Source organism: Cornus florida, unplaced genomic scaffold, assembly GCF_030987335.1.
Source record: "Cornus florida cultivar Cherokee Brave unplaced genomic scaffold, ASM3098733v1 CherokeeBrave_3.0.0_Hap2_Chr01, whole genome shotgun sequence".
Lineage (NCBI taxonomy): Eukaryota > Viridiplantae > Streptophyta > Magnoliopsida > Cornales > Cornaceae > Cornus > Cornus florida.
Genome location: NW_026775571.1, coordinates 18,520,828 through 18,544,746, shown reverse-complemented (window position 1 = coordinate 18,544,746; position 23,919 = coordinate 18,520,828). Strand labels below are relative to the sequence as shown.

Here is a 23,919-nt window from a genome sequence, read left to right as displayed (position 1 = left end):
GAGAAAGAGGGGATTTAACAGGTACCAGCGGCGTTGAAGCTCATGAATCATCTGTTGATGTTGTTCCTGCATCACGGACAACAAGAAGAAGTTTTGGGGTTTTGAGAAAATATATACATTTAAAAATTATATACCCACTTTGGAATACCCAATAATCTTTACATAGTGAACATAGTAAGTCACTCTTGCTCTTTTTTCATTTGTTTTTGTTCTTGGGTCATTTTCAATTTTTAGTTTTCTAGAATCTATTATTATTATTATTATTTTAAATTAATTGTTGCTGAAACTAGAATCTTAAATAAGGGTTAAAAAAGTGTTATTTTGATTTGAAACTTGGGAGTGGAATGGCCTTCAATCTATTGTGGATGAAATGAATTGGGTTGTTAATCTTTGTGTTATTTATTGTTGATTTTAGATTCTGTGGGAGAAAAAGAGAAACACATCTTGGTAGAATATATCAATTCTTCTTTTCATAGTTTTAAGCATATATATATATATATATATATATATATAATGGATGTGTGTTCCTTTTAGATTTCTTTGAAGTTATTTGGGTCTGAATTGGTTCTTTGATTGCTTTTTATTTAGATTTTTATTGAAGATGCTTGGGAATCTGGAGAGATTAGGGTTTTACTTCATATTTGATTGTTTGGGAACCTAAACACTTCCACTATTCAGTTTTAAAGAAATATCAGAAATGGTAATATCCCACCCAATACTGTTTCTGGCTATCCACCAGATTCCGCTATGGATTTCGATTTCATAGATGAACTTTTTTTAGAAGGATGTTGGTTGGGGGCAACTGATGGTTCCGAGTTTTACATCACAGTCCCTCTACTTCCGGTGCTCTTATTGACCCTTCATTGTTGTGGCATACTTCTGACGCTAATAATGGTGTTTTGAGCAGGAGCTCATTGCAAAGTGTCAGTCAAGAGGAGAGGCAAAGATCAGCTTTGTTAGAGAACCAATCTATTAGTGAATTCCTAGGAGAAAACCCTACTAAAACTCAGCCTCATAGCCAGAATATGAGTAATGTTGCAGGGTATTTAAGTCGATCTGAAAATTATATGGTTGAAGGTTCTGAGCTTAGCAGAAGGTGGTGGATTGGACCCCGAGCTAATCCAGGTCCATCATCTTCTGTAATGGAAAGACTGATTCGGGCAATTGGCTACATAAAAGAGTCTCCAAGAGACACAGATGTGCTTATTCAAATATGGTTGCCAGTATATAATGGGGGCAGACGTGTTCTTACCACTAATGGTCAACCTTTCTCGCTTGATCTTAACTGCCCAAGGCTTGCTAGTTATAGAGACATCTCTGTGAATTACCAGTTCTCTGCTGAGAAGGATTCCAAGGAGATGGTCGGATTGCCTGGCCGGGTTTTCATGGTTAAGGTTCCAGAGTGGACTCCTGATGTGCGATTCTTTAGAAGTAATGAATTCCCGCGAGTTGGTCATGCACAAAAGTATGATATCCGCGGAACCCTTGCCGTTCCTGTATTTGAACAAGGTAGCCGCAATTGCTTGGGAGTTATCGAGGTTGCCATGACTATTGAGAAGATCAAGTATCATCCTGAGCTTGAAAGCATTTGCAAAGCACTTGAAGTGAGTTCTCTATATTTAAGTTTTCCATTTTTTTTTTAATTGGTTGCTCTCTTTTTTTATAGTTCAATCTCTGTTGTTAAGATTGGCAAAGCCTTTCCATTATAACCTAATTTTAATATCGCCATTGATGAAGATGTGTAAGAGGTTGGAATTGAGCCATCATGACTATGCAAATATCCTGTATATTGCATAAGTGGAACTCTAGAGTCTTGGACATGAGGGCATACAATCAATATATGTGGTAACAATTATATTGTAATCAATGAACAAGCTTAATTCAAAAGAACCTCTGATTTGATGAAGCAAATTTGGGGTCATTCAATCTAAAAATTAAGAAATTCCTGACTTGCTCTAATCTTCATAGTGCCTACATGAGAACATACCCAAGGTGCTCCAGAATTGAACTGCTACCGTGCAGCCATGCATGTGATTGCACATTTCCGCGGCCGTGTAAGTGGAAACAACGGCCTGGTTCCTGTGCTCTGGGAATTCCTTGACTTGATGCTTAGTCCGACTTTAGGATTGAATCACGCAAAGAGGAGAAACAACTTACCCTTTTATCCTGTTGTTTAAATTCAGTCATTATTATTCTCCAAATGGAGCTGACATATATAAATTATTAGTTTGTCAGGTATAATGTTATGGGATATTCCTGCCATTTGTAACAAGACAGTATCCTAATTGTAGTTTCCACTTTCCATTAGGGCTGCAAGCCGAGCCGAGCCGAGTAAGGTCTTGTTCGAGCTCGGCTCGATCATGAAACTATAGTGCTCAAACTCGGCTCGAGCTTGACTCGAGCTCATTTCGTAGTGCTCAAGCTCGGCTCGTCCATTATTAATGAAGTTCAAGCTCGGCTTGATGGCTCGTTCGAGCTCGGCTTCAGATTGGTTATTTTCAAAATGGCCTTTAAAAATCAATACAAGCAGCCTTTTTCTTTCACTCTGTTTTATTTTATTTTGGTAGGTAATATAAGTTTATTATAAAATGTAAATATAGTACAACTAAAAGTTTCATATTTCCATTTGCAAAACAATGAATAACATCAAATCTAATTGATGTAAATATCTTAAATAAAAATATTAAGCAAAACTAATTACTACATAAAATAGAATCATACCAAGAAACAATTCAGCACAATTATAGCCCAGAGCATACCCCTAGCATTTCCTTACATATTAGAAAAGTAACATTACAAGTATTGGCATTCCCCTCTACATCGCAACTGATTAACCGTGCAAAAATAATAATTTCCCTTCATTCAGAAGTACCAAAAAGTCTTCTAGTAAAAATCCTTCAACCTGCACGTTCAAAAAGTAAAAACCCTAACTCTTTCAAAGAAAAAGAAACTCCTAAATTTATACATAAAAGTTTAATAGATGAAGAGATAAAACAAAAAAAATCAACAAATCAGTAAGAATAAGATGTGTTTTCAAAACAAACAAAATCCTAACTTTTCAAAAGCAAAAACACCCAATTTATGTAAAGATATTTGAGAGAGAAGATAAAAGAAGTGAGGAAGTAAAAAAATCGACTTACAAAAAAGATGATCGGCGTTGTTGTGGGGCAAAGCAACCCAACCAGTTGTGTGAGTAGAGAAACTGAGAAAGTAAGATAAATCCTGAATATGGGATCTATAAATGAGAATTGAAGAGTGAGGAGTGGGTTTCAATTTTGTTGTGTATCAGTGCATGTCACGTGGATAGTCAGACAGCGTAAGTTCTAGACTACGATGGCTATCGGCTGATGAGAAAAGGGTGTGCGGATCACATGGGTACTGGTGGCAGGCTGGCAGCAGGTTTGAAAAAGTTTAATACTCCAAGTTTTAGAGTAGGAAGTCTAGGATGGCTGTTAGCTGATGAGAAAAGGGCTGTGTGGATCACATATGCGCATGGGTACTGGTGGCAGATTTAAAAAAGTTGAATACTTTTGTATATAAATTTATTGGTTGATGCAAAAAAGACTTTGAATCACATGGGCAGAAGTTAGAAAAAGTTGAATACTTTTGTATATAAATGTATATATGTATATATATACTATATATTATAATTGGGTATATTAGTGAACGCATTATTAAGCTTTGTAAATGGTTCATGAACAAAAGAGTCGAGTCTACTGATGTTCAGACTCGGCTCGTTTATAAATCGAGCCTAATAATTCGGCTCAAGCTCGGTTCACTTATTAAATAAACGAGCTCGGGCCGAGTAATTAACGAGCCGAGCAGCAGCCTTTCGTGAACGGCTAGGCTCGTTTGCAGCCCTACTTTCCATAGATGTGTGCTAGCTCTACCTCATGGGATTAGGGAGGATCTTCCTGAAAATTCTTTAACTATTTTCCCCCCTCTTTCTCTTTTTTTGGGTTAGTCACTCACACACACCCATTATTGTCCCATTGGAAACTTGAACCTTTAATCTTCCATTTGGAAGAAGGAGATACCACTCCTGCTAAGCCCTTGGAGGTAAATTATTAAGTTTTGGAATATTTTGCCATGTATCATTATGTGGCATCCATGGAGGTGGATATTTAAATGGGGGAGAAAAGCAAGAGAATGCATCTTAATAACAAAAATGCAACCTGATCGTGATCTTCATCACTCCATGTTGTGCAGTTGTGGTGCAACCATAGGAGGTGTTAGTAGGGGGTCTTTTACGGCTTATAAAAGAAACAAAAGATACAGATCTCACACTTTCATGTTATACGTAGAAGAGTTTTATTGTGCATTCGTAGGAGCTATTTTTCTGAAGAATGGGAAGGAGTTTTCACTCAAAATAGGGAATAAAGTACGCTACCTTTTCCAACATTAGATTGGAAGGCATTCCTTGTACTTAAATCTATCAAGAGAAGTGGCAGAGCTGCTCTGTTGGAGTTAAATTATCTGTTATAATTTCTGGTTTAGAACTTCAAGCTTTCTTTAGGGAACCTTTTACATGCATGCTCTTTTTTTTGAATCTTGATCAGTTAGGGTCTGCTTGGTTCAGTTTATGAGAATACTTTTTTTTGAGAACTGAAAACCAGAAAACTGTATTAAAATCTGCTTGGTTGACAGTTTTTGAGAACTGTTTTCTGAAAACTCAGTTAAAAAGAGGCCTGAAAATCAGAGAACTGTTTTCCGAGTGACAAACCAAGCAGGTCATTATATCTTCGAGAAGTGATTGAAGAGGGTGAGGATCTGACAGCACGATTCTTGCGTTTATAAGTAAATTTGTGTGTTCAACTTAAAAGCAAAAGCAAGTAGAACTTTATTGAAAATGCAAAATTAACCTATATTGCGTCTGAGAAAGTTCAAGATGAGGAAAATATTTGACGACAATTGACAAAAAGTCTTTTATAAGGACCATCCTAAACGCACTTAACTTCTTGTAAGAGGTAAAAATTAGTTTTAATTACTCCATACTTTCTCTTCTATGCCAGTAATGTGTATTTGAGTTCTCTCTATTTTCTATCCTCATTTGTTTAAAAAATTCATCCATCTTTTGTTCTTCTCTTCCCATCAATATTTTTGCATGGTTCACTTTTTAAATGCTTCCTTCTAAACTGAGGTTTTGATTTCTGCTTCTTTAGTGATTAAGCTGCTTTATATTTTTTTCTTTTTCAACATTTGGGTTTTTTCTGGTTCGCGGAGGGATCTAATCGAAACATGAAAGACAATGAGAACTCATATTTCTCCCTATTTTCTGATTTAAAAAAACTTGTTTGCTTATAGGCATTTGATCTGAGGAGTTCTGAAGTTTCAAGCACTCAAAAAGTCAAGGTATGGATAACATCTGCAACAAAAAATTAGTCCATAAATGGTCAGGACTTCTCTTCTTGGGGATAATGTATAGTACTCTTTTTTTTTTTTTCAGGTATGCAATGGGTCCTACCAAGCTGCACTACCTGAAATTCTAGAGGTGTTGATATCTGCATGTGGGACACATCAATTGCCCTTGGCTCAGACGTAGCTTCCATGCATCCAACAATGTAAAGTGGGGCACCGGCACTCCGATGAGAACTATGTTTTTTGTGTTTCCACTGTGGATTTTACTTCCTATGTAGCCAATCCCTGTATCCAGGGTTTTCACAAGGCTTGCTCTGAGCACCATCTGCTGAAAGGTTAAGGTATTGCTGGGAAAGCATTCACATCTTTTAGCAAGACAGAGTATCCCCTTTCTCACCATGGAAGGATGTTTGGGTTGCATACTGCTGTTGCTATACGCCTCCGGAGCATTGACACCTATACAACTGACTTTGTCTTGGAGTTCTTCTTGCCCATGGATTGCAAGGACCCTGAAGAACAGAAGAAGATGCTCACTTCGTTGTCCCTTATTATACAGAAGTTTTGCTACAGTTTAAGGGTTGTCACTGATAAGGAGTTGGAGGAGGTGTTAGAATGTTATATATATATATAAGTGTTGGGTCATTATGTAATTACAGAAAGTTGATAGGGCCCTTGTGTTATTAAGTAAGACTTGTAATCATTATATAAGCCTTCATAGGCTTATTAGGTCTGTGATGTTGAATATACAAGATACAATCTTTCTCTCTCTCATATGATTATGAACATGGTATCAGAGCGCTGCGATCATGGGTGTGAGAGTCTGTAATTGGGTTGTTATTGTATAAGATCGGCATCGCGATTCTGGTGTTGGTGGTCTTGGAAGTCCCTTGTTCGTCGTCAGATTTGAAGATCGTTCACCGTTGTCGTCAGATCTACAGCATCGGTCATCGTCTTCAGCTTGTTCACCGTTGTCGTTAGCTTGGTCGTCGTCGTATTTGCCTTGTTCGTCGTCACCAGCAGCTCCTCTTTGTTCTTCAGCGATCTCGCCGACATCGATAGTCTCGATTTGCAGAGGTGAGGTTCATCCTTTTGATTCGCCGACATCTACAGTCTCGGTTTGCGATCGCTGCTTATTGATTCAGCCATTGATTGTGAGTGGGTTGTCGTCGTCTCCACTGCGTTGTTCACTGGCGTCTGTGAAGGTGTGAAGAAGAAGACCCATGTTTGGCTATATGGATATAGCTATGCCAACCCTGGTTTACTAAACCTGGGATAGCTTAGATCCGGCCCGTTTGACCAGATCCAGCCCGTTTTCAGGTCCAGCCCGTTTTCCAGGTTCGGCCAGAATACAGATTCTGCTATTTTTTTTTTTTTTTTTTTCTTCTCTGTTTTGCTGGATTCAACATGGCATCCAGTTCAGATTTGCTTTCTCCCACGAACAGTCTTCATTCTCCCATGACTTTAGTTAAACTCAATGGGAAGAATTACATATTGTGGGCCAAATCTGTTGCCATTTTTCTCAAAGGCAGAGGTCTTGGTACTTATCTGACTAAAGAGGAACTTAAGGCAATTGGTGTTTCTTTTGATGCATGGGAAAAGGAAGATGCGCAGATCTTCTCTATGATGATAAACAGCATTGAACCCCAAATCAGTTCAACGTTACTTTATTTGGATACTGCCAAGGAGATATGGGACAGATTGCAGCAATTGTATTCTGGGACAGGTAATATCACTCGTGTCTATGAACTCTGTAAGCAGTATTTCAATCTTGAACAAGGTACTCAAAGTATAGAAGAGTATTATTCCAAAGTTATGGGAGTCTGTGAAAAGCTGAATATGTATCAGCCCATTACTGCTGATGTTCGCAGTATGCAACAATAGCGTGCAGACTTTAATGTTGTCCGTTTTCTTACTGGTTTATCATCAACATATGAGCCTTTTTGTGCATAGATTATGGGCAGTCCAACACTTCCCTCTCTTGCTGAGGTGTTTTCTCGCCTTTAGCGTGCTCCACTAGCAAGTGATACATCAAATTTGAATGCTGGACAGAGTAGTGAGCGTTCAACATTGGTAGTTTCAAAGGGTGAACATAATGCTTACCGTGGAGGTCGTGGGGGATGCCCTACACGTGGTGGTCGTGATTCACGAGGAGGATGTGGCCGTGGCAGGGAATTAAGAAAATGTACTCATTGTGGTCTTTCTAATCATACTGTGAACTTTTGTTGGGACCTTCATAGGAAACCATCTAGTTATGCAAATCAAGTTTCCTCTTCTCCGAATGATGTAGCTTCTGGATCTCACAACGTGGCTGAATCAGATACGGTCCCTGTTCTACGGGATGAGTATACTCAGTTTTTGTAGCAAGCATCTAATTCATCTTCACAGCTACCTTTGCCTAGTCAGGTACTGCACACATGTCTATTGTCTTCCACTCGCAGTCCTTGGATCATAGACATTGGAGCATCTGATCATATGACCGGATGTTCTTCTCTTCTATCTGATTTTCATTCTGTACCTCCTTCTCAAGGATTTACTCTTGCTAATGGTTCATCCACTTAGGTTTCAGGTTTTGGGGACAACTCAACTTAGTGATTCATTGTCTCTCTCGTCCGTTTTACATGTTCCGCAGTTTCCCTTTAATTTAATGTCTATCAGTAAGCTTACTAAATCTCTCCAGTGCTCTGTTACATTTGATCCTACTTCTTGTGTGTTTCAGGATCTCAAGACGAAGAAGAAGATTGGTACGGGACATGAAGCTGGTGGCTTATATTATTTTGATTTCGAACCTTATCCTGTGGCTCTTCAGTCTTCTTTGTCTCCATTCCAGTGGCACTGTCGACTTGGTCACCCTTCACTTCAAGTTTTAAAGCGTTAAGTTCCTAGTCTTAGTCATTTGAAATTCTTGTCATGTGAAGTTTGTCAACTTAGTAAGCACCATCGCGTGTCTTTCAAGTCTAGGGTTAATAATCGTGTCTCTAGTCCTTTTCATTTGGTTCATTTAGATGTATGGGGTCCAATAAAACATTTTTCAATCAATATATTTCATTATTTTGTGACATTTGTGGATGATTATTCTCGCCTGATTTGGTTGTTTCTAATGAAAGATCGTTCTCAGTTGTTTTTAATTTTTCAAAAATTTCGCAAAGAAATCAAAACTCAGTTTGGATGTCCAATTCGTATTCTACGTTCTGATAATGCTAAGGAATATTCTTCAACTCCATTTGATACATATCTTAGTGATAAAGGAATTATTCATCAAAATTCATGTGTTTATACTCCTCAACAAAATGGAGTTGCAGAATGTAAGAATTGACATCTCTTAGAAGTAACTCGTGCTCTTTTGTTTCATATGAGTATGCCTAAACGGTTTTGGGGTGATGCTGTTCTTACTGCCTGTCATCTTATTAACCGTATGCCATCATCTATATTAAATGGCAAATCTCCACATTCTATTTTATTTCATAATTCTCCCTTGTTTTCTCTTCCTCCTGGGGTTTTTGGATGTGTATGTTATGTCCACAATCTTGGTCCTGGTTTTAACAAACTAGATCCACGTGCCACAAAGTGTGTATTTCTTGGCTACTCTCGTTCTCATAAAGGTTATCGCTGCTATAGTCCTGTTTCTCAACGGTACTTTATTAGCGCGGATGTCATATTTTGTGAATCCATCCCATATTTTTCAGATACTGATTCACTTCTTGATATCACTCTTGAGTCATCTCTTTCTGCAGTTCCTCTTCCCTCACTTTCTCTTCAACCTCGATCTTTGGTTCCTTCGCTTGCCCCGTTACAGGTGTACACTCGAAGACCAAAGCCATCTGCTGTTGTGCCTCCTCCATCGTCTTCAGAGTCTTTGGATCCTACACCTTCCATTGTGTCTGACTCCTTGCCTATTGCACTTCGTAAAGCTCCTCGCTCGTGTGTTACTTGTAATATCCCGATAATTTTAAAAGATTTATTAATTAGGATTAATTATTTTATTTTATTTTTCAATGATTTATTTTATTTTATTGAGTGCTAGATTAATTATCTTATTTTAATTAAGTTATATTTCGTGATTATGTATGATGATTGATTGTTTGTGTGGTTGATTATTGATTGAATTATTGGTGTGTTGATTTTATTGGTATTATATGACTTAGTTGTAAATTCTTGTTTGTTTATGTGCTTCATGTAATTAGTTATTTTAATTTCTGTATTTAATTAATTATCTTATTTATTTAAATTAATTGGATTGGGCTTAAGGAAAGTTGGACCAAAAGATGTGGTCTTGGGCTTGTATGAAACCTTATTGGGTTAATTAATGAAGGTCCGTGGTTATTTAATTATTTAAATGATCACTTTTGTATCAATTATATTTATATATATATATATATATAATTATATATAAATATAATTAATTAATAATTGATATGGAAAGATATATATATAGATATATATTTATTGATATTTATAAGTATATATGATTTAATTAACTAATGAGTTAATTATGGAAGGAATATATATTTATATATAATATATGTTTATAGATATAAATTATTTAAAGGTTATTATTTTAATTCATAATACTAGTTGGAATAGGATTTGGAATTTAAGGTGTATAAAAATACACATAAAGCTTTAGGGTTAAAGGTTTTACACGTTAGAAAAATAAAATAGACAGAGAGAGAGGAAGAAGAAGGGCTGACAAGGAGGAGGTCGGATCTGAAAAGGAGGACGTCGGAATTGGAAGAGATAATTAAAGCTTAAAGCGTCGGTTTCGTTTCGAAACCTTCAGGCGAGTTTTCTCTAACTTTCCTCTTAGAACTCATAAGGATTTCACCTTGAGTATCAAGGCTTTAATTAAATTTATTTGTTTAAAAATTATGGTTAGATCGGAATAATTAAAAAGTATAAACTATTATATTTGATTTTTAGATTATTGGATTTTAATTGATATATATAGGTGTTATGTATATTTTAAAATCAATCTATAGGTGGATTTGTGACCCAAGAGAGTTAATTATGGTTTCTTTATTTTCTAGAATTGTTCTGTAATTTTCTGGAATTTTTCTGATATTTTTAGGAATTTATTAGGATTTATTTTCCTATTATTTGTTAGGAAAATAATTATATATATATATATATATATATATATATATATATATATACTAGGTAACTGGCGCATGTGGAGCGGCGGCACAATAAAGAATTGATCCAGTGCGGCGCGGTGTAGGATAATAGGGTGTATACGCCAATTAGGGCCATTTGATTAATTAAACTTATGTGAATTGATATGGTGCATCGCGGCGCATAAAACTTTGGTGCGCATGTGTATCTGGACCATAGAAGTGGTCTGGTCAACTATGGGATTATTTGGTGTATTGCAGACCATGAGAAGATGGTGCACTCGCTGATCTGGACCTTAGATCTATTATAGTTAATAGAAAATAATCTAGTGTGAGCGTGTTCATTTGCGCACTCATTTATGACCATTGGATGCGGCAAAAAGGAAGTGATGGATTCAGTGTGGTGAGCTCACGGTAGCTGAAAGAGCTTAGCCAATACTAGCACACAAGGAGGCTTGAATCCAACGCGTGCAAGTGCATAGTAAGCACGTGGGCGCGCGTGGGAAACTATGTTGGCCTAATTCGACACTAGAAATTAAAAAGGTCATAACTTAGTCATTTTAAATCGAAATTGGGTCATTCTTGAGCTCAAATTCAAGGATTTTTCGTCTTCTTTCCAATGGTACCAATTTCATTATCAGATTCCCATCCTACTAGGAGATATTTATGTTTTAGTGAGAAAGTGTCGGAAAACTATTTAAACCAATATGGAGTATTTAAAGGAAACTATTTCTGACATATTTAGTTGCACTAATTTGTGTAAATATAATAAATTAATAATTTTTTATGGAAGGAAGTGTATATATATATATATATATATATATATATATATATATGTATGTATGTATGTATATTGATTTTAAATAATCAAGGATTATTAAAGAAGGTGTTAAACACATATATACATTAAATAACATATGTGTAGGTATATATATATATAAATCATTTAAGATGATTAATATTATCATTCTTATTTGGCATATCTTAATAGGCTGGTTGTTAAATTAATGATATGCGTATAATATGCATGTGATGGCTATGTATGATTTAGCGTATTGTTAATTTTAAAGTTAATTCATGGTTAAAGTGTGGGCATGGATGAATTGTCAAATGATTAAATATATTACCTAAATATTTGTATGAATAGAATACATATATGGAAAGTATGGATGAATTGCTAATTAAATGTATGAATAAATATACCTGTGGAGGCATGGTTGAATTGCCAATGTATAAATATACATACACGGAGGCATGGTTGAATTGCCAATGTATAAATAAATATACTTATGGAGGCATGGTTGAATTGCCAATATATAAATAAAAATATTTACAATGGCATGGTTGATTTGCCAAAGCATAATTACGTTGTTATGTGTTAGATGATTAAAATATCATCTATGGTTGTTGTATGTATGGATTGGATTAGGGTTAGATATTCTTAAATGAGAATAGTTTAGTACTTACTGGTTAGTGTATTATTTTACATTAATAAAATAATATTGGGGAAGACGTGGATGATTTGTCAAAACTTGGATTTTGGATATGTGATTTAAACAATTAAAATCATTATCGGGTTGGGATTAAATAGAGTATTTCTTTTATTATAATTTGTTGTTTAAATGATTAGACAACTGACTAGGATGGGATTAAGATCAAAGGAGTTTTTATAAAATGAAATGGTAGATTGGTCTAGGTATGAATATTATTTTAATAATTATTTAATAGGTATGGAAATTTAATAAACCTATTAATGGATGTGATTAGTATAGTATATATAATTATATATAGACATGTATATCGTGCTTTATTAAAGTTAAAACTTTATTAGGTTTGGTTTTGATCAGAGATGATCTGCTTATTGGTTTTCAGAGGCCTGGTAGAGTGAACTTGCTCGTAGGGTTTAACCCACGATTTATTTTTCAGGTTATTAGAGGTTCCAGTCTCGAGGTTGAGGATCCGTAGCTGGGAGACTGTCATTCGTCTATTCATCTTGTGTACTTTTAAATAGTATTGGATTATTGGATAATGTTTTAAGGGGTCCTTGAGTTATGGGATTTCCGAATTGTAATTGTTGGAGAATCATTAAGTAATATTTATTTATTAGTTTTCTTCAGCGGTTTATTTATTCTTTATTATTCATCTTTGTATTCTGTGCTTGTTAAATACTTAAATTGTTTTGATATCCCTTGATTTTGTTGCCGGACTTGATCAATCCGTGTTCCAAAATTAGGGGGTATCACATTACTAAACATCCCATTGCTTAGTATGTCTCTTATAATTCCTTATCGCCATCTTTCTCATGTTTTTCCTTTAAGTTGTCTCCTACATTTGTTCCTAAGACTGTGCAGGATGCTTTGTCTGATTCGGGCTGGAGGAAAGCAATGCAAGATAAAATGGATGCTTTGTATAAGAATGACACGTGGAATCTTATTCCATTACCTCCGGGTGCTAAACCTGTTAGTCATGCAACTCAACTTTTCCATACAATCCTAAGTAGGCCTCTACCCATCGTCCTAACGGTATTTGAACCATTGCTCTGATACCAAATTTGTAACGACCCGAACCCATGCGTCCGAACCGTTAATCGAGTCCTTACCCTAACCCGAGGTCATCTAGGTCATACCTTCATTTCTTGTATCCATGGCCGTCCTACTAGCCGATCCTAGTCCCAAAATACTTTAGGAAAACTGCCCTAGAGAGGGGTCCAAGTGGAACCAGTGGAAAAGGATGGATCGGCCAGCTGATGGCCTTTCATCGGCCGACTGACAAAACAATTTCAGTCAACTGACCTACAGGGTCGGCCGGCTCTTGGGACTTTCACTATCGGGGGCGTCGGTCGGTTGATGATAGGGATTCGGTTGGCCGAACTTGAGGTTTCGATCGGCTGATGGTGAGGATCAGCCGGCCGAAACAAGGCCTCCTGAGATTTATCTTACTAGAATGATTTCAGACTGGGCTCTTCACAAGCCGAACCCACACCGGACATGTATGCAGTCAAATTCTGAATTTACAACGACGGGATATGACCTTATACAATTGATAGGCGTCATTAATTGAACAAAATAAAATTTCATTTCCCATTCATCATTTAATAATTACATAGTCTTAGTTTGCATCAAATTTCCATAAAGTTCATAGTTACAATGAATGACCTTGGTTTACTAAATGAATACACCTCACTAAGAGTTGAGATGTTACAAAAGAATGGTGATATACAAAAGGTTACAAAATTGGACTTCTAGTCCTCTTTGGCCTTGTGATGAGTCGGCATCCACTACTTTTTTCCCGAGTCCTAAAAAATGTTAAATATGAAAGGGTGAGCGAATTGCTCAGTAGGTGGTGCCTAAGACACACCTTTTGTGACCCCGTGAATCCAAACAGTGAATAGAACAATAAGAAGTGGGGTCATACTATGCCGGGAAATAATACAACATTACTTTTCAAATTCAATACAAATAATGCCGTCCATAAATGCAATGCTATGTATGTCGCTCCCCATTTCAAAAATCCAAATTCATCACTTTTCAAACTGTTAATATAACCCGTCCATTGATGACTCCGCAGCGACACGAGAGAAGGATTGGCTACTGTCCCTGACCCTTGGTACCCCCGCGGCGTCATTTGGGGCCCAGATAGCTCAACCACGCTAGAGTGTTTCCCTAATTCCCTCTAGGTTATATTAACACCACGACCCTTTGGTGACTCCGCGACGACCGGGTTTTCATAAATCACTTAAATCAAAACTTTGTCCCAAAAATTCCCTTTTTCATTCTCTTCAAATCATCTTGCCATTTTTCCATACCCAATGCTATGAATGCATGTCACATGTTTGTCATTACTATGAAAATAAATAAATTTTCACTACACAATTTAACATGCTTCCACATAGCAATTTCTAGCAAGATATTAAACATCATGGCATGAAAATTTACATTTAGGCATGCTTTTCATACAATTTAATTAACACATAAAATCATAGATTTCATCTACAACAATAAAATTATTTTCAAGGCAATCAACTCAAATTAAGCATGTTAATTTGGACAATATTAACTACACACAAAATCATATACTTTATATACACAATTAAATCATTTTAGAGTAAAATCAACACAAATTAGCATGCTAGGATATTAATTAAGTAAAATTAACTCACAAAAGTGCAAGATTGTGTGAATTAGACACCCTTACCTCTAAATGGATGAAAAGTCTCAAATTCTCCTCAAACCCTAGGATTTTGAGATCCTTCAAATGGTGGCCAAATAAAGATTGGCTCCGATCAACTTGTAGATCTCGTCGTGGGCTTTAATTTGCCGCAAACGGCACTTTAAAAATACCAAAAGTTGATAGAGAAATCTAGGTTTGAAGTTTTAATAGGAAAAGAAAAAAAAAATGAAACAAGAAGAGTGGAGTGAGAGAGTCCAGCGGGAGTGAGAGAAAAGGAAGGAAGAAATGAGGCTAAAATACCTCTTTGACCATTTTAAAGCTTTGATATGGGTCCCTTCATTTTTTTTTTTTTTTTTTTTTTCATCTCTTTTTCTTTTTGTTTCATTTTACACCACACATATACATATATACACATTTAATTTCACAATCACTTAAAACACATTAAATAAAAGAATTATGATGCAAATAAATCCAACTAAAATCCCCGGATGCAAAAATTCCGGTGGTGAGTCCCACACAGAACCGTCCGACCTGAAAAACAGAAAAATGCTAAAATAATCACCATTACATTTCAATGAGTCCTGAACTCAATAAAATGCCCCAAACAACTCTCGGACACAACCGGCGCACTCCACAGTGTCCGGCACGAAAAACGACAAAAGACGAAAATGCCCTTGCAACGACAAAAATTTCCAAAATAAAAGAAAAATGGCGAAAAATGGAAATATTACAGATGTGTCTCCATCAGTGGATATGGATGTTGTTGGTGGTGAAGTTGGCATGCGGTCAAATTCCTCTGGAAAGTTTGGGGCTCATTTGGCAGACTCTTTTACTTCCAAATCATTTCAATCTTTTGCAACTCAGCTAGCTTTGCTTGTGGGTGCTACTAACCTCACACTTACTGACACCTTTTGAGTATGTTTGTTATCAAGACTGTGATCTTGACATAGGTGTTAGTTTGTTTTGCTAGCTTTTGTTATGGTAAAAAAAATAATCAAAAAAAAATTAAATAAAAATAAAAATAAATTTCTCCGTGTTTGTTGTGTTATATCATAGGTGAGTGGCTTTTATGTACCTTGCTTTTTACTGTTTGGTAATGAAGAAAAAAATGAGGAATTAGTAGTAGAAAATTGTCTTGGGATCATGACCGGCATGTTAATTTGGGCGAGTCAGAGTAATCTGTTACTGATTAAACTAGTCTTGTGGAAGTCAGTAAGTCATGTATTAGTGCTTAAAGCATGGTTCTCCAAAGTGAAAGATGGGATATATTGGAGGTCTGATTCTTTACAATTGAAAATTTTTTGCTACCTGAAAATTTTTCTTGGGAGGAAAAAATAACTTTGGGTGCATCCTTTTTTGGCCAACATTATGTGTTTGTTGCCATATTTTACAATTAGTTCACACTTCACATGAAGGTTTTTTGAGCTTATTGACTGACAAAATGTTTTTTCTAAGCTGATGTACCAACGCTCACCAGGTTGGAAGAGTTCCTTGTTATAGAAAAGAAAAAAAACCATAAAGAAAAATAACAATATCCATCTAGAAGTATTTCATGCAATTTCCAAAAACAAATCTATAACTTGGAAATGATAAATTATTAAATGGTCTGGGAGTACATGATCTCAATCAACCTGACATACAAACAAATGTTATTTAGTTTATTTTTTGCAGGTCGAGTTGTGAATCACAGAACTAATTTGGGACCAAGTGAAAAAATATGTCTCTCACTATGATTTTAATTGTCTTGGACTTGTTGGGAAAACACAATACAAATATAATTGCTTAGGTAAGTTGTAAAAATATAGATTACTAGTGGCATATTTTTTTTTTTTTGCAACTAGTACCACCAAGTTGACCTTTAGGCACAAAGCGCCCACCCTCATGACACCTTTTGACTTGAGCAACTCAAAAAATAAAAACTAATTAAATGATATACTATTTAGATAAAGGAAGATAACTTCTCCACTCTACATGAATTCAACCTGTAAATGTTCTGGCATATAATATAATATAATAAACAGGCACACAAACATATATGATATATGATATATATACTGCCTCTTAACTCTAGCTTGATGCCCAAAGCATGCTTGTCCATTGAACTTTCACAAATGGAAGAGGTGAAGCTACTTGGAATATACCATAGTCCATTTAGTTGCAGAGCAATATTGGCTCTGAAACTAAAGGGTATACCATATGAATACATTGAAGAAGATTTCTCAAATAAAAGTCCTCTTCTTCTACAACACAACCCAGTTCACAAGAAGATCCCAGTCCTTGTTCATGGTGGAAAACCAATTTGTGAGTCCTTGATCATCCTCGAATACATCGAACAGACATGGCCACAAAACCCTTTGCTGCCTGCTGATCCTTATGACAGAGCCTTGGCTCGTTTTTGGGTCAAATTTGTGGAAGATAAGGTAAATATTTTCACTTTAATTAGCATTTTTTTATAAAAAAGAATTTGTGATAAAAATATATAGAGTACTGGACATTTTAGCTGGCTTCTACATGTTAGGAATAACATTTTTTTGTTTCTGTGAAGTAAGAAATAACATATTTCATGCCTTTGAACTCTATTTAGACACTAGAAAAATTAAAAAATATCAGTTTAAACTTGCCTCATTTTCTTATTTGCACAAATAAATGGTACCATATACCTTCCCAAAAATAAATAAATAAATAAAAATTAATGGTACAAGATAAGATATACTTTGTCCCCAAAATTCTTGGAGTGTTTCCGGAATCCCACATTTTAATCGCAGGTTTTTAATATATTTTTTCCTTATATTGATAAGGGTGCATTTTCAAATATATCTTTGTTAAAAGATAAAAAGATTAGTGCTCCATAGTTGGTACACTTGTTTAATCAAATCAATGTCAAAAGGATAGTTTAGGATTGCTATATTAAAAAATAGTGCATATATTTTTGGAAAGAAACATGTATTTTGGTATGTCTCAAAATAAAAAACGGACAAAAATTTTGAAACCATGGAGTATATTTTATTAAGTTTTACTAGCTTATTCCCTAACTAAAAATGTGTTTAGTTTCTATATAGAAGAAATCAAATAATTCATCATTGATTATGCTGCATATAGGGTCCTATAATTTGGACAATGTTTCAAACCACCGGAGAAGAACAAGAAAATGCAATGAAGGACGGTTTAGAAATGTTAAAAACACTAGAAAAAGCTCTAGGAGAGAAGAAATTCTTTGGTGGAGAGTGGATTGGCATAGTTGACATATCCTTAGGAGTGTTTGCTTACTGGTTGGGAGTTTTTGAAGACATATTAGGATTGAAACTACTTGCAGCTCACTCGTTCCCGCTCTTGCATGCATGGATAAAAAAATTTATGGAAGTGCCGGTGATCAAAGAAAATCTTCCTGATCGAGATAAATTGTTTGTGGTTTTCAAGCGCCTGAAGGAGTAGTTGTTGGCATCTCCATGACACTCTTATCATTTCTGTTAATTTTGAGTTTTGTTTGATGTTTCTTTGTATTTGTAACGTAAGCGTAAGTGATAAATTTATTCACGAGGATCGGATTACTTTGAATTCACAAAGTAGGGTGTTTTGAATTCACAAAATACGAGAGAAAAGCTGATAATTGTCTTTATAGTTGGTTGAATGATTTTTATATCTGTATTATATATATTTATAATGAAAGAAAACCTTAATCCATAAGGAAACTAAGTGCAACACCAATCTTTATAACAAAAGGAAACCTTATCTTGAAATGATACTAATATTCAAAAATAAGCTTAAAAATAAAGTCTGAAAACATAGAGGAAGAAAGCTAATCAAATAAAACTACTAAATATAAAAAATGAGTACAATCCGAGTTCGTTTAGATAACCAACAAAAATCATGCGACATGCTTCCTATAGGACAAAAAAATTCATTTTGCAATCCTAAATGATGGTACTTTGTCAAAAAATATTGTATGTGACAGCTTCCTGGAGTTCATCCAAGATATTTTAGAAGTAACGGACTCTCTCTCACATCAGATGTGAGAGAAGTGTATTGTACTCCTGCTATTATTATTTTATTTTATTTTACTTTATTTATTTCAGTTCACCCTAATTTGGGAGGAAAAAATAATTACCATCCGTATCAAGTACCAACCTGTGCCCCTTCTGAGTTCTGAGCTAATGTAGCAAGGGCTGAGCAGTAGGATTCAATCAAAGTGTTGCAGTCTCAAAAATAATCATATAGCGTCTACATTATAACACACTATATTAATGCGCAATATCATTATTTTTAGGTCAAAATAGGGTGTAACTGCTACATCTTCAATTCAATCAAGGTGATTCCATTTCACTAATTGTGAAATACTCTACCGACAGTGCAGACCAAAAAACAGCTCTTTTTCCTCTTTTTCTCCCTTATGTCACGGGCCTAGAGATTTGGCGTAGCGGCATGGCCCATGCGGCACCAAGGCATTGCTTCAGCTCGCGCAAGCGCCCTAGTCAGCCACTACGACCTGCCTTTCCAAGAATACATGCTGACTGGTTTCGACCTGCCTTGGTCTCATCAGGGGAACGGCTCTAGCTCCCGACCAATTTGTGCAGGGATGGCCAACTCCCTTCTTCATAGTCAAGTCCACGACTAGCGACTAGCGACAAGCACCTCGAACTGAACCGAGTCGACCTGCTTGAACTCTGAAGAGGTACCATCTTGTGGTCCTGCACGCCCCCTCTCTGGAACCATTCCCAGTTAATGAATGTTCTTAGCCAACTAGCATGCATGTCTTCTATACTCATGGCGTCGTTAGGAATCGGAACGTGACATTCTCCCCCACCCAAATCCTGCGACGCCCTCGTCGCAGTGCGGCACTGACTCCGCTACGTCCAACATTCCAAAGTCTCTCTCCTCCAAGTGGAATGCTCGCCTGCCCACCATCGCTTCCTTGTACAACCCCTGGCTGCACTCGCCCAATGATAGGGTTTCGGGCTAAAGGGACGCCTACTTCTTCAGGACGCAACCCCACGTTATGCCGCCTCCGCGACACCTCGAGCAAACAAGGGCCCTCCGGTTGACTTGATACCTGCCATTCACAACGGTTTGCATGCCTTTTGAATTTGCAAGAACTTTGGTGCGCGCGGCCCTCCGGCTTCAAAGGACGCCTCTTCATGGGGAGATGGAGGCTCTCCTCCAATAGCATTGATTGCCCACCGACGCTTTAGTGCACCCACTTCATTCTGAAGACCCCCGAATCGACAAGGGGGCACACCTTTGTGCTTTTCCCCAAGTCCTGCTCTAATACCATTTGCCACGGGCCTAGAGATTTGGCGCAGCGGCACGGCCCGTGCGGCACCAAGGCGTTGCTTCAGCTCAGCAAGCGCCCTGGTCAGCCACCACGACCTGCCCTCCCAAGGATACATGCTGACTGGTTTCGACCTGCCTTGGTCTCATCAGGGGAACGGCTCCAGCTCCCGACCAGTTTGTGCAGGGATGGCCAACTCCCTTCTTCATAGTCAAGTCCATGACTAGCGACAAGCACCTCGAACTAAACCTAGTCGACCTGCCTGAACTCTAAAGAGGTACCATCTTGAGGTCTTGCACTCCCCTTCCCTGGAACCATTTCCAGTCAATGAATGTTCTTAGCCAACCAGCATGCGTGTCTTCTATGCTCATGGCGTCGTTAGGAATCGGAACGTGACACTTAGCTGCGCTAGAGGGTTGTCCTCTTAGTCTTTCCCGTTGGTGAGCGAGAAGGGTTTCTTTAACAGTGCTCTTGTTAATCCAAGTTGCTCTGGTTACTTTTCCCTTGATTTGCCAAGTTTTTCCCTTGATTTGTCAAGTTTTATGGTCCCTTCTATTTTCATCTTTCTTCTTTCCGATGGGGGACGATCTTGTATCACATCTAGAGTTTTGTAAACTGTCCAAGGAGGAAGCTAAAGAAGTTGTGATCGCTGATGCGGTTGCTTTAGAGGGTTTCAAATTTTGTGAGCATAGTTTTACTGGAAAATTGTTTACCGAAAAACCTTTGAAGCTATTTGGTATGCGTAAGGCATTAAACGAAGCTTGGGATTGTGAGGGTCTCTAAATGTATCATATTAAGGACTCTATGTTCCAGTTTATTATACCAATTGCAGAAGACAGTGAGAGAATCTTGCGAAATCGACCCCGGAGTTTTGATGATGATTTAATTTCAGTGCAAAAATGGTTTCCGGATTTTGAATTATGTGAATCTTCCTTTCAACATGTGCCATTCTGGGTCAGAGTCACAAATGTCCCTCTGAATCTCTCAACGGAAGATGTCACAAACGAAGTTGGTTCCTCCTTCCTCTCTTGTGAGAAAGTGGAAGTGAGAGATCTTGGTCAAAATGATGGGCGATACCTTCGAATTCGAGTCGGCGTGGACATTTCTAAACCATTCCGGTGAGGGCTTAAAATCACGCATGGTACTACAAAACTGTTGGGATTTATATGTCCTGTCATAGCAAATTCCTATTTGGATTATTGTGACATATTTGAAATATTTATATTTTATATAATTGGTGAATTCAATGTATTATGTTTCGATTCATTATGGAATTGATAGTGTCCACTTGATTACAAGAGATATTTATATATGTATATAATGGAGATCAATACATGAATATAAATAGTAATCATAAATTGTTTATAGTCGGTAATTATGGATGAACTCATTATTAACTAAGACTTGAACTGGATCCGCGTTAGGTTGGGATATATTGCGAGATCCGTCATATGCAATTGTTCCCTATCATTATCATGGCATTTGACTTTTAAGCATGAGAGAAGTATAGACTCTTTTATTAATTAGTAATTACTTTGATTTGTTCGGCGGAATCTTCGGAATCCTTAAACCGGTACTTTGGGTAATTATGTAATTAATAGTTAGAAAGTTATATTTTTAATATTTGCATCATTGCTGCTTGTATTTATTTTGTATTGATTATGATTGATCACAAAGTAAATTCGAAGGTCTTCGTGTGTTTTTAGACAAAATGATTTATTTATTTATTTAAATTATTATTTTTGTTAAACAAATGTTTTATTGTGATCGAGCCAGAAATAATCAAAGGTACTAAAATAAATATATTAATTAAGTAGTCGGATTGATGACTTTATTTATCCGATAACTAATTATGTATAGAGGGGTCAAAGTGCAACTTTGACTTAGAGGTTATTTATTATTTAATTAGAGTTCAATTAATTTCTTTTAGTGGAGTAGAAATTAATTAATGAATTAATTTAATTAGGTCCATGGATCGGGCCAATTATTAATTCATTGTAGTCAATAAAATAATCAGCCCAAAGGATTCTCACTCATAGCCCAACTTGATATTGGAATCCTATTAGATTTGAAATATCACATTAGTTTTAGAGATTGAGAAAAATATAATGTCTTTAATTATTATTTTTATGTTGCCTATATATACGTGGAGTCCATGCATATTTTAGATTACGCTTTGTAAAATAAGTTTAGAGGACAAGAAAATATTTCTCTCTCTAGAATTTTAGGGTTGGTGTTCTCATCTAATAGAGGCTCTCACAAGCCTAGTTTTTCAAAGTCATTCATGGAGGCTTATGGGTGATTTATCAAGAAAAGACCATTACCAAGAAGATGGAGATCCAAGGAGAAGGCATTTAGCAAAGGAATCTACAATAAGTGAGAACATTCACTTTAGATGAGAGATCTAAGGTTTACTCAAACCTTAATGTAAGTTTTCTATCCCTAAATTGAATGGATCATCATATTCTTCCTGCATAAAACTTGTCTCTAAATCAAGATCTTTATTTGAAAAACCCTTATAAAGTTTTAAAAACTTCCGTTTCCCCAACAGTGGTATCAGAGCTAGATTTGATTCATGTATAAAGTTTATATTTTTTATTGAAGAAAATCATCATTCATGGAAGAAAATCATCATTCATGGATCCAAATTTATATATGCATATGTATATATTAATATATGATCATGATGTATGTATATTTGTGATTAGATGATGTTGATGTACGTTTGGGCCATGGATGAAGCTTATAAGTTCATTGAATATAATTTTATCTTCGGATAAATGTAATTATGGATTTGATTGAGCCATTTGGAAGTTTAATGATGTAATTTTATTTTTTTTCATTGTATTTTAAATTATAAATTTTATTTAAAGCCATATAATTTTTATCAAAGGATGCTATGAAGCTTCAAGAAGGTCCAAGAGGGTTAAATTAGGCTTCAGGAATTTTCTGAAATTTTTTTGGAATTTTTTTTTTGAATTTTCTAAAAATTTTTGGCAACTTTTCGGCACCGGTGGTCTGCCGGCGGCGAAGGAGGCGCCGGAGGGTTGGTGGCTGATCCGATGCAACGCGGTCCACATACGCGCGCACCAGTAGCCCTTGGATCATCATTAGGTGCGGCCGGGCTCACGGTGCGCCCCAGCGCACCTAACCATCTGGCACGTGAAGACCATGAGCAGCTAAGACCAGCGCCACATGGCGCGTGGCAGCGTGTGCCCCTTGTTGCCACTCTCTCCTAGCGCGTGTAGGATTATATGGGCGCGTAGGCGCGCATGAGAGGCGCGTGGGAGCGTGTGGCATGCGTTGGAAACCTTCTTTGGTGCATGGAGGCGCGTCAGAGGCGTGTAGGGGGGTCCAATGGTGTTCGATAGCGCGTGGGGTCGGGTTATAGCCTCCTGTTGGTGTACACAAGCCTATAATGGATCCTCGCAAAATAATTAGAGCATTTAAATGTTAAAAGCTAAATCCATTGGCCATTTTATTTGCTTTATCTATCATTTATTTATTTATGTGATGTATGAAATGTATAAAATAGATAATTATTAATTAATTATTATTCATGCATTGGATCCATAATATTTATAAATGACTTGATTTATATTAATTAAGTTATGAAAATTAATTGGATTTGATTACTAATTAATTTGAGGGCACTAAAGAGGAAATGGGAAATTATTTTTGAAAAATTATATTATTTTTTAAATATATGTCTCAAATTAAATATTAGTGAATTATTTAATGTCCAAATATTTTCTAAATTTAATTGGATGAAAATCAAGGCGTTTTGTATTCATCATATCATGTATGTGAATAAATGAAAAACCTTAATCAAGAATGATTAAAAATTGAGTAGGAGTGGGGATTTTTATACATTACCCTATTGCCTTCGTTATTATAACCATTGTAATTAGATCTTCAAAAATAAGGCCCCACGCATGATTTGAAGAGTCTTAATATTACAAGAATAATTGTCTCATGAAAATAAAAATATTAAATGTTCATTGTAATTAGATCTTT

The 23,919-nt window shown here is 36.3% G+C and overlaps 1 protein-coding gene, 1 long non-coding RNA gene and 1 pseudogene across 2 annotated transcripts; 2 read left to right on the top strand and 1 right to left on the bottom strand.

Moving 5' to 3' along the window:
- Positions 1–180: 180 nt before the first annotated feature.
- LOC132293313 (protein NLP5-like) lies at positions 181–6,741 on the top strand (annotated as a pseudogene).
- LOC132293341 (uncharacterized) lies at positions 2,598–3,624 on the bottom strand. The gene is made up of 2 exons (XR_009477822.1): positions 3,141–3,624; positions 2,598–2,902 (listed from the first exon to the last, which is right to left on the bottom strand). It is a non-coding gene; the product is annotated as an uncharacterized LOC132293341 (long non-coding RNA).
- Positions 6,742–16,609: 9,868 nt separating the features above from the next.
- Positions 16,610–18,199, top strand: LOC132293323 (probable glutathione S-transferase). Its single transcript, XM_059790765.1, has 2 exons — positions 16,610–17,056; positions 17,736–18,199. Exons 1-2 carry the CDS (start codon positions 16,679–16,681, stop codon positions 18,066–18,068), a joined length of 711 nt encoding a protein of 236 aa, XP_059646748.1. The 5' UTR covers positions 16,610–16,678; the 3' UTR covers positions 18,069–18,199.
- The last annotated feature ends 5,720 nt before the right edge of the window (positions 18,200–23,919 follow it).

Excerpts from the sequence above, each read along its gene's own strand:
- LOC132293323 (XM_059790765.1), top strand. The coding sequence starts at position 16,679 with ATGATATATATACTGCCTCTTAACTCTAGCTTGATGCCCAAAGCATGC. Across the intron at positions 17,057-17,735 it reads TCAAATTTGTGGAAGATAAG|GGTCCTATAATTTGGACAAT; the intron begins GTAAATATTTTC and ends TGCTGCATATAG.